At 32.8% G+C, this 13576-nt stretch overlaps 1 protein-coding gene across 1 annotated transcript; it reads right to left on the minus strand.

The window, feature by feature from the left end:
* Window positions 1-4642: 4642 nt before the first annotated feature.
* On the minus strand, window positions 4643-5286 carry LOC149569020 (ethylene-responsive transcription factor ERF017-like). Its single transcript, XM_089817680.1, has one exon. The coding sequence runs from the start codon at window positions 5266-5268 to the stop codon at window positions 4687-4689; it is 582 nt and encodes a 193-aa protein (XP_089673806.1). The 5' UTR covers window positions 5269-5286; the 3' UTR covers window positions 4643-4686.
* Between the last annotated feature and the right edge of the window lie 8290 nt (window positions 5287-13576).

The following is a 13576-nucleotide window of genomic DNA, read 5'->3' on the forward strand; positions in this document are numbered from 1 at the left end:
TTTGCATGTCTAGCACCCTTAGAGGTATCTAACCCTCCAAGAACATGTCTCCAAGGAACAAATGATGAATAACCATGATCTCAATATTTATTAAAACATACAATAGAACTAATCCAACTCCCAAATGTAAATAATACATTTTAAAATTAACTTGGAAAAAAATTCAAAAGAATAATTTCAAATTCACATTGTGGTTGGAAGCTATGCAACATATGAATTTAAATCCATTATTTTTCTTACAAGCTTGAAAGAGATTTGAAAGCTACACAATAGATCATTTTAAATCCATTCTTTTTCTAAGAAGCCTAAGAGAGAAATTTGCAACCTTGACAAGAAAAACAATAATTCAAAAATGTTAGTACCCAATTATTTCTCAAGTTGAAGTCATTTTAAATATAATATCTAATTCCATTATAGTTTTTTTTAAAGAAGTGAACCATTCTTTGCCTCACTAGTAAAGGAGGATACACTTGCTTTCTTATACAAAGCTACTAACAATTTTTCTAATTGCTACTTAGGTGAAGAATTAAATTAGGTTCAACTTCTCCAAAATGTTGAGCTACTTTGTCCTCCAATTCGTATTATTTAGGGCCTTTAGAATAAAATTTGGGACCTTTAAGGTGTAATTTTGACATATTTTTCTCTACTTTACTAAAATGCCAAAGAGTGCATGGTTGATATATTTCTGCTAAGAGATCTCCTGTATTGGACAGACTAAATAATCTAAAATCAATTTTTGATATTCAAAAATCTATTTCTTTTCTATTCTTATGTATGTTTCCTATGGGTTTCTATTAAATAATTTTTCCACAACAATTAATGTAAATGTTGATAGGTTTAGAAACATATTTACATATCAATTTATTTTTTCTAAAAATCACTAGATAATATGTAGTTTGTAGGTCTATTTCAAATTTTATGCTGCATTTTGAAAAACTACACTTCATTTTTTTCCCCATTGAATCTTTAGTTTTCAAGAACTCTTATTATCTTTCAATTATATTCCTTTTCTTTGGAGGATCATGTGAGTGACATTGATTTTGATTAGACATCATTTTTTTTCATCACATTGATTTTGGTTAGACATCATTTTTTCCATTTTATCTTTAGTTTTCAAGCACTCTCATAATCATTCAATTATATTCCTTTTTAGTGGAGGATCATGTGAATGGAATTGATTTTGATTATATCTATTAGCTAAGACAAGTTTCAAATGACACAATTTATTTAAATCTTCCTAATTAAATGTTTAAACTTCCAAAGTTTCTGTAGAAGGGAATTATGAAGAGAGTTCAATTGTGCTAATAATGAATGAATTAATTAAATTATGGAATCTTTTCTAAGAATCAATTGGTGAACTCTAATTTGAAATGGATTAACAAAATTTGACAAGATGTGTTTATATGTGCATTTATTTATTTTCAAAACATTGTATTTTGATTTTTGTTCACCCTTTAGAAAGAATTTCTAGATGTTTATCTTGCATGTACAATTTTCTTATTCACAAGGTAGAAAGAATCTTAGATTTACAAATCTAAATACTCCATTTCTTTAATCCTCTAATCTAATATGATCACTTTAGCTTTTCTATCCTTTTTAAAACTTACTCAGTTAGTGCTTATGCAGGAACTAAGCTACACTGCATTCCTTGTTAAACTTTGAGAGAATCTTGGGTTGAGGTATGTTTCAAGAAAATATGCTTTATGTGACTGATGTTTAATTTGATGTCAGGTCAAATCAAACTATTCTTGTGATAAGCATTGTTGAGCATCACTGTATGCGACTCTTGACACATCAACATTCATTATCTTTAATGAAACCTTGTGTTGTCCACTCAATTTTTTTGTTTCTCTTTTCAAGGAATCTATTACACTGCATTGATGATAAGCAGTGAGAAGATAAACTTCTATTCAATTTATTTGAACAACAAGAGTTCTTGTCAAGTTGAAGTCCCTGCCTTGTGAAGTGTAGAGAGAGAGAGAGAGAGAGAGAGAGAGAGAGAGAGAGAGAGAGAGAGCATCCCAGGAGATAAATATTGTTGAAATGGAATATATTGTTTACAAGAGAGGGAGCATAAAACATTTGTCTGAAGGTAAAAATGTAAAATTGTAGGTAATTTTTTTTTAGATGTTTAGACATTCTAATTGGTGTGGTAGAAAATTGTTGAGATTTTTAGGCATTCTAATTGGTGTGAAGTTCTTTAGACAATAACACAATCTTTCTATATTAACTTAAAGATATTGAGTTTTTTTTTTTTTTTCTTAATTTGAATTCAAATCCAAAAAATGCTAAGACAATTTTTTTATCTAAACTTTTTAAAATAAAAATTAAGACTTATGTATATAAATGAAAAAAATTATTAATTTAAAATAATATTAGAAATGAAAATCAATTTAGAATTTGTATATTTTATAACATTCAAATTATTTTTATTACTTATAATTTTTCTAAAAGATTTAAAATAAAAACTTAATTTTATGAAAAATAATTATAATAAAAAATATTTGATAATGATTAATAATTAATTGGAGTACAATATTTAAATATTTCCCTTCAAGTATGAAATATTGTTTTATACTAATCAATTATCATAAAGAAAAAAAACTATTAATTAATTATAGTACATGATATTTCTTTTTTTTAAAATCATTTCATAATATTAGAGCTCAACCTTGGGAGAAATAATTTTAATTAGTTCAAAGTTTGAAGACCAATAGTGCCGGATTCAAAAACTAACTTACATTTTATTTTGTTTTGGTTCATAGTTTATTTTATTTTAATTTCTTGCATGACAAGGTGCTAAAAATGAAATAATCTTGAGAAGTCACAATCTTGTGACCTTTCCATTAAATATTTATTTCTGACAGCCAAGAAAAGTGAACATAATAAGAATTACATATTTTCCAGAGAATTCCAAAATGGAAGCACTCTATACTTCAAGAGGAATGTAGTAATGTTGAGGAGTAATATGGATTCTTTTTGGCTATTGGAGTGATGACCTATCAACATCAACATCCCACCAATTGAGGAAGTTTTGACTTGTCTTATTATGCCTAAAACCATACCAAACATTTTAATGATGCCACATGGTGAATGTGCACATGACTCTAGAGTGGATGGAAGAAACATACTGTATTGATCTCAGTGCCCAAGAAATATGGTCATATCTCATTCAGCCAGCTTGTAGAGCTTGAGTGCTTGTACAAATCACAACACCGAGATGAACCACACCATACTACTTTGTTGGGATTACCTGCTAGGGTTGAAATGAGACTTGATACACCTCACTCACATCTTATGATGTGGTACACACACACACTCACACACACACACAATGTGTATATATCACATATACATTTGTAAATTGTAGCATATGTATATATATATATATATATATATATATATATATATATATATATCTTTGGGTATTTACTACTAAATTTTACTATTAAATAGGAAGAAGCACGAATCTTAAGTTGTCATCTCAAATGAACATTCTATAGGGGTGTAATTAGAAGAACATCTAAGGAATGGCTAAGCGTTCAGACATATTCAAGAAGCTCTATCACAACAGTCGACTGAAGATAGACAAATCCCAAATTTAGCTTGACGAATCCAACTAAGAAGTAGGAGTACAATTAGGAATCTCTAATGTGTCAATACAAATGTGATTTATGATGATTCGAGTCTCCAAAATTTCTTTGTAAATTTAAAGTCTTCGAACAAAACTAAGAAAGTAAACAATGAAAACCTAGTCTATAAAGAACCTTCATTTATAGGAGCAGATTACATAGAGATTACAAATTTAAAGAAAAATGAACTTTAGTTATGAATGCACAGAAGTTGTAACAACCTAGAATCACCACAAAATGCAAATGAAATGTTCAAAGCCCATACCTTTGATTAAAAATCCTTAAAATATCACTTATCAGATGGCGAAAAAGTATAGGATTTCAATTTTAAAAACCTAGTCACAGCTAGGCCCACACAGATTGTCATGGTTGTAGAAAGAAAGACAAAAAGAATTTAACAAAATATATCAGTAAACCCCACATTCTAAGTCTCTTACCTTCCACATCTGAAATTTTGTCATCTGATGAGTCCTCATTCCTCTATTGTTATCTTCACTTAGAGTAGCAGCTTTACCAAAACTATGTCGGTGCTCCTCCTATACTATTTATTTCTATTTATATTCTCTACTTTTTTACACCAATTTTTTCCTCCACTATCACTTTCTCAAATGCATAATAAATGTTTGTCTTTTTAAAAGTTTTTTCTTCATTTTTTGATGTACACAAAAGCCATTAAACCCCAGAAATTTATGCATCGACCAATTAAATATTAGCATTTAGCCTTTAATATATATACTTTTTTAATCAAACCTTTCAAACTTAGAAATTTAACAATTTCTTAGCCACTAAAAATAAATAGACATGGGTAGAAACATTAGTTCCCTGCTAAAAATTAAAAAGTATTTAGAAAAGCTAATTGTTTTGGAGCGCTTAATGCATTATTTCATACAAAATCCTTTCCCCATTTGGCATTGCATCGCACTCAAACCGGTTAGAGAAGCATCAGAACAGTCGACTATATAAAATTCCTATTAATATACAGAATAAAAAATCAGAGTCGTTTCGGGTACTATTACATATATTAAAAAATAAAAAACTTATCAATTTATGCTTGTTATGAAGGCGGCTTTGGCGTGGCAATCGAAGTATGGGAATGTGGAAAAGGGTCCGATTGGTTGTCCGGCATATCTAGCTGAAATGGTGGCAATTGAATGCTCTCCTCAAATGTTATGTGTTCTGGAGATACTAAGAGATATTTGAGATCACTCTCTTCTGCTTCTACCATGTGATGCGCTTCATCCAGCTTTTCTGCTTCTCTGGTTTGACTCGAAGCATCGCCCCGTGTTACGTCAACGTTCGCGCCCGCTGCCGTTGAAGGCCCCGCTTCATCAATGTCGAATGTCGACCCTACTGCAATCGCAGTTCTTCGAATAACATCGGCTGAAAGATTCCCTTGAGCATTTACTGCATCCAATGCACTTGTGTCGAAGCGCGAGTCTGGGAAGTTGAATGACGTTGCGTTGGGCCCTCGGAGGCACAAGAGAGCGGTGTCATAAGCTCTTGCTGCAGCCTCAGCAGTGGAGTATGAGCCCAGCGATATGCGGGTTCTCCTTCCTGACCTGATCTCTGCCACATATTTCCCCCATTTCCTCCTTCTCACACCTTTGTATCTGATTTCATTCCCATCATTCTCCATGTTAAAACTTGAACTCAATATTGTATTCGACCATGGGAGGAAAATGAGAAGAGGAACTCATCTATAAAACGTTCCAAGTCGATCGATAAGTGGGCGGCGACACCTCAAGATATTGGCTGTCCTCAGTGGTCTGCGAAGTTGAAAGTGACAAAGGAATTAAAGAAGGTCGACAGCTTTGCGAACTATTGTGTCGGCAAACATCCGGAGGACAGCTTTACTCAGTAATATTCGGATTCGTAACATTCGCTATGTACCTTCCAAAACCGGACGACTGAAGATTCCGGGTTATCTATTTGTGGTGTGGACCAGACGATTTGGAACAGCCGAAAATGTTGAAGGCCACAGCCGTCGATGGGTTTCCCAGACGTTGATACGGAGATTGGAGTGCATGTACACAGTCAAACATTAACGCATACGGACTTCACAATCTTCAATGACGTGTAATGTTCCCGCAGTCAATATTGTAATTCCGAATAGATAATATAAGTTAATTTTGATGAACGTATGTATTCTTTCTTTTTGGAATGAATAGTTACTTTCTATAAATAAAATAATATACTTGTTACATATTCACAAAAAAGGGGTCGGAGTATACAAGGCCACTCCGTGAAAGTTCACAAAACAGAAGTCAGAGACAACAACTATTCGCCAGAAAACATATAAGCAACGCCCTCAAGCCACAAGAGCTATGTTAGAAAGGGGGTTCACCATGATCATCATAACCCCAGGTATCCTTGGGATTGGTAGGTGGACCAAGAACAGTCCAGCCATCAGCAGCGTCTTTATCAACAAATTTCTCTTTATCTTTCTCCTCCACCTGCCACTGAGAAATTGCCAGATTCAGGCGGGGGAAAGACCACTAGGAGCCACCAGAGACAACAGGAGCAACATGAGGGGAAGCCATAGGAACTAGGGACTAGCTAGAACTGCGGCGAGGCAAAAAAGCCAAAGGCCTTGCCAACCAACATCGCCACTACTAGGAGAGCGGTGATGGGGAGCCTGCGAGCGTGACCTAGGCGAGCAACGGGCGGAAGAACCTAGGTATTCACCATATTCGTAAACTAAAAACAATAGAGTTTTGAGGTACTTGTCTATTCAACATATCTATATGAGAGATGCTTACAATTAGATAGTTGTTGATGAACTTGATAGAAACAATATATTATAGCTGTTGTTGAAGATCTTGATAGAAACAATGTATTACAATTCTTGATGAATTTGATAAAAAAATGAACATTTTTCAAATTTAGTAGAACATATTACAGGGTTTGATAGAATGAACATTCTTAAGAAATGCACAAATGAACATTCATAGAAAAAAATCTTTGAAAATCTTTACCTATGTTTTAATTTTTTTTTAATCTTTAGTACATTTAGTGTAGAAATTAGCCAGGGCCAAAACCTAATGTGAACATATGTCTAAATATATTACTTCAATTTATATAGTATTAACTATCAGTCGAAGTTCATTTTCTCCCCTTTCCCCCGAAAGCATACAGCCCGTTTCCCGCGTCACCTTATCTACAACCAAGTCTTGAATAGATATGTTTGTGCGGCCCCATTTGGGGGATTTTCTACGAGCTTTTGACGGGTGTAAACGCACATGGTACTTTTAACAACTAATTATGAGTCCCTCTCACCGACATCTTCAACAATATTTCCGCCCCCTTCACTTTATGCCTCATTTCCTAGAGAGCTGTACGCAACTTCACAATGGTACTCGTAGAGAATTTAGGGTTGAATGTTCACCATATCTATATAAGACATTAAAAGCGTAAACAAGAATTAAGAATTCAGCCACGTAACAATACATTTATTTCCTCCTCCTTAAGCATGCATATAAATATTAATTACTCCTCCAAATGCCAGTATGTCAACTAACCTCTAAGGTTACATATTATAATTTTGTTTATGTTCATCCAAGAGACTTATTTATAGAGAAGAAAATTAAACGAATTAAAAGAGTTAATCTAGAGTATGACAAAGTTTCTTTCACGAATTGACCTCAAATTATGTTCCCTTCTTTATTCCTAGTATTTGCTTAATTGAATTTCACATATTAAAGTTGCACTATATCTTACAATATAATATGTTATAATAATAAAGTTCATTTAAACAATGTCCTATAAATTTTTTTAGTTTAAGATAACGTAGATGAATTATAAGTTGTGATACACATAGGTAGTTATTGTAAACATTCAATATGAAGACTTTCTTTTGTAGATTTTTACTTATTTATTTAAATAATATGAAGATTTCATTTCGAGATTAATTTTAATTTATTTAAATATAACTTCTATTGAGAGTGAAATTCATTCTATTTTACTAGAGGAGCTGCATGATGTCATTTAGCCATCTCTACTCTTATTGTCAAACTATTGATCATTAACCTTTGTCTGGATTTCTTCCTTGATTAATTTTTGTAATCTTATTTAATGAACTAATATTACTGATAACCATTCTAATGAGGTTGACTAGTTATTCACTTATTGACAATTTTATTACCTAAGTTATGATTATCAAATTAGTTACTACTACAACTGATGAATTTTTTAGTATTATTACGATAAATTGTCTATTTTATTTCATACAAAGGGTTAACTTTTGAACTATGAAATTTGGTTGAAATATTTTTTGTACTTTTATCTTTGAACCGTTTTATTTCTTTTGTTATTAATATTTTCTAAATTGTGCAATTTTTAATTTTAATAGTATATTGTCAAGGCCATATTGGTAGCTTTACATTGTTGGGTTGACTATTTTAACGCACAAACATATATTTTCCAAGTCATGTTCCAACACCTACTAAGGTTATCTTAAAGGTTGTGTTTAATGAGATTTTATAGAGCTAACATTTTTATTATTTGATAATTTTATGACTTTTTTTGTTAATAAAAGATTGAATCCAAGAACATTTTTATTAATTCAAAAAAATAAATACACCCAACAATCTATTCTATGCCTGCAATAGTAGGAAAGATAAGAGTATATAAAACATTTTACCTTGTACAAGACTTCAATAGTCAAGCTAAATAATAGAAGTAAAAATAAAAATAAAAAATGTCTAAATCTGCCTAAGAATTAGTAGTCTCCAAAGATATTAACTCCTAATAAAAGTCCACTAAGTTGCTAGTAAAATAATTACCCACTTGAATGGGCTAGAGATGATAACTATTAGAGTGATAAAAATTTAGTCTACATAAGCCAAAAAATAAAAGCCTTCACCTTTCTCTTCTTTTTTGCTAGTCATTAACTATGATAGAACCTATAGGAAAAAACCAAAAAGGATATCGATTCTTATCATCTTTGAGTATATAAAATTTACTTCCAAAGATTTTGAAATATTTTAGATTAGGAGCATATCCATACCATAGTTCAAAAGGTGTAGCATCTATATCTTTCTTGAATTGTACTATGTTCAGGGTATAGATGACAATACTAACAACTTCTATACAATACTTCATTGATGCATTCTTCTATATCATTAATGTTCTTGGATAGTCCATTATTGGTTTGTTTCTCCTTTCAACTATCCCATTCTTATGAGGGATCCTTCATATTGACATCACAATCATCATCCTAGAATAGTCATCAACAAATAGAATGAAATACATATCTCCACAATAGCTTTGAACATTAATAAGTCTACATATGTCAGTATGAACCAATTCCAAAATATCACTAGAAGTGTATGGTTTTCTCTTGAAACTAGAGTTGGTCATTTTTCCCAATTGACATTGTTTACACATAGCATTGGCAGGCTTCTTCAATTTAGGAAACCCTCTTACTTTCTTCATTTTACTAATGTTTATCAAATTGTTAAAATTCACATGACATTACCTCTTGTGCCATAACCAAACATCTTCCTGTTGTGCAAATAGACATGTCTCATTAGATAAATCTAGATGGAACAAGTTACCTCCTTTCTGATCACCACTTCCAATTACCTTACCATCAACATCATGTATCTTGTCCTTTTTGAAATGAAATTCAACTCTATAACCTAATCTATTCAGATGTGAAACACTCAATAGATTATAGTTAAATCCTTCAATTGAGTAAACATTATCACATTTGATCTTGTTACTCAGTTGACTAGTCCCTTTACCTTTTACAACACATGGAATACTGTTACCAAATTTTATAGATCCACCTTTGTATAGACCAATATCCTCAAATCTATGTTTATCATTAGTCATATGATTAAAGCAACAACTATCTATTATTCATCTATCACTTTTTTTTACATATGAGATTTATGCAGTTTTCTCATCTTCATCAAAATCTTCTTTAATAGTAACATAGACAATGATGTAGGACAATCCTAGGGTTGTTAGCAATCATGTATGCTGGAGGGATTTTTTCTAGAAGTTATGGACTCGATCATCAAAGGAGTGGTCTTTGGTCACTATTGGGTGTAGTGATGGCTAAGGTGCTTGGTCATTGAAGGGCTCAGTCACTCAAGGAGCTTGCCATCTACTATTTTTTGGTACTCACTATTGTTCTTAGTGTGTGTTGGCTTCTTGGCACCTGTGAAACTCAACAATGTTTGTGGGATCTTAACAAGGCTTGTAGTCTTGCTAATGCTTGATAGTTTGGCTTGTGGGACTAAGTTCTTACAAGTTTTCTTGATCATTTTGGTGCATTTAATGCATGCAGTGTGAGATCATGACATGGATTGAACTAGGAGTTTGTGTGGATCTATTAAATGGGTCTTGGTTATCTCCCCTATGTGTGTTTGATTTGTGTTGTAAGCCTTTAAAGACATTTGGTATTTAATATCTCTTGAAGGGTGACTTGTGGCTCAACATATATTTAATGTAAGAGTTTCTATAATTTGTAGCTTACTAGCCCAACTTATGGCTTAGTTGGGTATAAGTAGGGGGTCTTGTGGAGTTTTAAGGTAGAGGGAAGATCATCCAATTTGGAGAAGAGGATTTGGCAGAGGAACAAACTTTGAGAAGGACTAGTAGTTGTAGCTTGGGAAACAAGGAGATTGGTTGGAGGGCTTGTGAGCACAAGTTTAGATTTTCCTTGGAGGTTTCTACCAAAGTGTGGATTTGGACTAGCTTAGGTTTGGATTGGATCTTGAGGGATCTTGTAGAACTACTACTTTCTTTGTAATTAGCCATAACCAGGAAAGCCTTCCAACACAACACATTGCATGTAATTAGTTCTTTTATGAATAAAGACTTGTTATTTGGAATCATATCTTGTAGAGTTGTTGATTTTGCACTATTTGCTTATTTGTTGGGTGCTAGGACATCTACTTTGGGGATTCTCCTACATTGTATTGCATAAGGTTGTATCAAACTAAAGGTTTTACTGAGCATGTAGACAAATCAAAAAAGTTGAGGAAGGTTGTACCAGGACTTGGGTAAAGGCTGGAATTGAAGGTTGATCTTGTGGAGCTAATTGATCTTCTATATTTTTTGGATTTGCAAAGAATCTTGGAAGATACCTCTAAGAAGATTGAACCCTAGGGAAATTGATCATTTTAGTGATGTTGTAGAAGAAAGGATCTCAGAGTAGATTAAAGCCAAATTCAGATTTGAGATAGCATTGATGAAGAGTGACATGAGTTCTTAAATTGTGAGTGTTTTGTGTGGTGTACCTAGGTATTTGGGTACTGAAGATACTTATGATGAAGTTTTTGAAGACTATAATTTGCTAGATCAAGTGGTGAGGATAGAATAGATCATTTGTAGAGACCTATGGGAAATATGGTTAGTAAATTTTCTAGACTTGGATTTGAGATGAAGCTAAAGGATAAGATCAAGGTTTCTAATTTCTTAGTTGCACAATTGTGTCAAGAATGTGTTCACAATTGTGAAAGGTGTTAGGAAGCATTCCTTGATTCCTTTGTAGAATGGAGAGCTCAATAGAAGGAACCTAAGTATTGGTAGCCAAGTTGAGTTGAAGGATTTTGAAAGGGTTAGAGATTAGTATGGACAAAAAACATGTGAAATATTGAGGATGGATGTGAAGAAGTAGACATGGAACAAGGGAAATAGTGTACAAGTTGAGGACCTAGAGGACATGTATGTGAAGAACCACTTTAGGATTTATGTGTTGAATACTAGAAGATGTTCTTCTAGGTACTAAGAACATCATTTTGAACATAAAGTGACAGATGCAGGAGCATTCTAGGATTCTTAAGAATCCTACATGTTGTAGAGATTTTAGCTAGGATTTATGGACTCACTAGCCAAAGGAGTGGTGCTTAGTCACTATTGGGTGTAATGTTGGTTGAGGTGCTTGGTCATTGAAGAGCTTAGTTAGGAAAAGGGATCAACATATACTATTTCTCAGAACTCACTATTGTGCACAACATGTTTTGGTTTCTCAATGCCTATGGAACTCGACAATGGTTGTGGAAGCTCAACAATGCTTGTACTCTTGCTGACACTCAACATTACGGCTTGTAGGATGGAGTTCTTCTAGGTTTTCTTGATCATTTTTGTGTGTTTAATGCATGTAGTGTAAGATCATGATGTAGATCAATCTAGGACTTTTGTGGAACTGTTTGGGTCTTGGTTATCTCTCTTATGTGCACTTAATTTGTGTTGTAAGCCTTTTATGACATTTGGTATTTAATATGAGTTGGAGGTAGACTTGTGGCTCAACATGTAATTAATGCAAGGGTTTATTTGGTTTTTAGCTTACTAGGCCAACTTGTGGCTTAGTTGGGTATAAGTAGGGGTATTGTGGAGTCTTACAAAAGAGGGAAGATCATCTAGTTTGGAAAAGAGGATATGATAGATGAGAAAACTTTGAGAGGGGTTAGTAGTTGCAACTTGGTAAACAAGGAGATTGATAGGAGGGATTGCAAGAACAAGTTTAGATCTTCCTCGGATGGTTCTAATAGAGTGTAGATATTGACTAGCTATGTAGAAGTACTATTTGCTTTGTAACTAACTATAACCAGGAAGGCCTTACAGACAGAAACATTGCATGTAATAAGTTATTTTATGAGTAAAGAGTTGTGATTTAGTATTAGATATTGCATTTTTGTTGTGTTTCTACTATGGTAATTTGTTGGGGGCTAGGACATATCCTTTGTGGATTCTCTTGCCTTGTACTGCATTAGACAACTTCATCATCATTACTTTCATATTCATTGTTAGTTCCTTCTTCAACAATATAAGAAGATTCCTTACCTTTGTCATCCTTCTTTCTTTGGTAGTCTCAGCCATCTCTTCTTCCTGTTTACTTGCTTTCCTTTCTTTCATCCTTATCTTCTTTGTCAGGATACTTAGTAGCAATGTGACCAACCTTGTTGCATGAAAAACAAATAATAGGTAGTTTACTTTTATATTTACATATCCCTCTTTCAAATATTTTTGCAATAATGGCTTCAAGTTCATCAAGCTCATCATCAGAACTATCACTATCACTCTTCACATATTTTTATTTATTTTTGTTAAGAACCAATTGTGAATTAAAATAAAATTCAATAGTAGAAGGTGTATATTTATCAAATTTAGACATCTCAAAAGTAGTAAGTCTAATAATTACACCCCCCAAAGTCAAAGTGTTACCTAACGTGCATCTCATTTCTTGAATTGTCGATACTCTTATGGAACATATATGGAGTACAGTCCTCAATACCTTACTTATAACTATTTCATCTTTGATTTCTCCATTTTCACCATAAATAGAATTAAAAACTTCCTTGACTCTTATGCAGTAGTACACTATGTTCTCACCTTCCATCTTCTCTGATTTGGCTCTCAAAACATTGTCATCACCTCTGGATATGGTCTTCAATTTGTCCCATGTTTTCTTTGCATTATCACATTTTTTTTATATCATCAAACTCAACATAGCTTAGTGCTTAGGAAATCTCCAACATTTATTGATTGTGTTCTTTCTTTTTCTTCAGTTGTTCATCTATTAGAGGAGTAATTGTTACTTTCAATACTCATTATCTACAAAGTTTATAGAAGCATCATTGATACTAGATATGTGCAATCTTATCAAAGTTTTCCATGCAGGAAAATTCTCCTTATTTATCTTTGACCATACCTCCCTTGTATAAGTCATGATCTTTAGTTTCAAGTACCTTCAAAAATTTCTTTGTAAGCACTTAGCTCTAATATCAATTGTTAGAAATATTTAGAATAACTAAGAGGGAGTGGGGGTGAATTAGAGACTCAAGGTCCACAAGTACTATTTGAATAATTAACATAAAATCACTCACTATTCTTCTTATCCTATTATTGCTCAGTCTCTACTGTACTAATAGAAAAGATTGTAGTCCTAATCATAATATACTTTGTTGAACGTAAACTTCATCAAATGTAAA

This window comes from Cupressus sempervirens, chromosome 3, assembly GCF_028749045.1.
Source record: "Cupressus sempervirens isolate cs-2001-9-10 chromosome 3, ASM2874904v1, whole genome shotgun sequence".
NCBI classification, from domain to species: Eukaryota; Viridiplantae; Streptophyta; class Pinopsida; order Cupressales; family Cupressaceae; genus Cupressus; species Cupressus sempervirens.

Bases quoted from the DNA above. Each gene is read 5' to 3' on its own strand.
- LOC149569020 (XM_089817680.1), bottom strand. From the start codon at position 5,268: ATGGAGAATGATGGGAATGAAATCAGATACAAAGGTGTGAGAAGGAGG.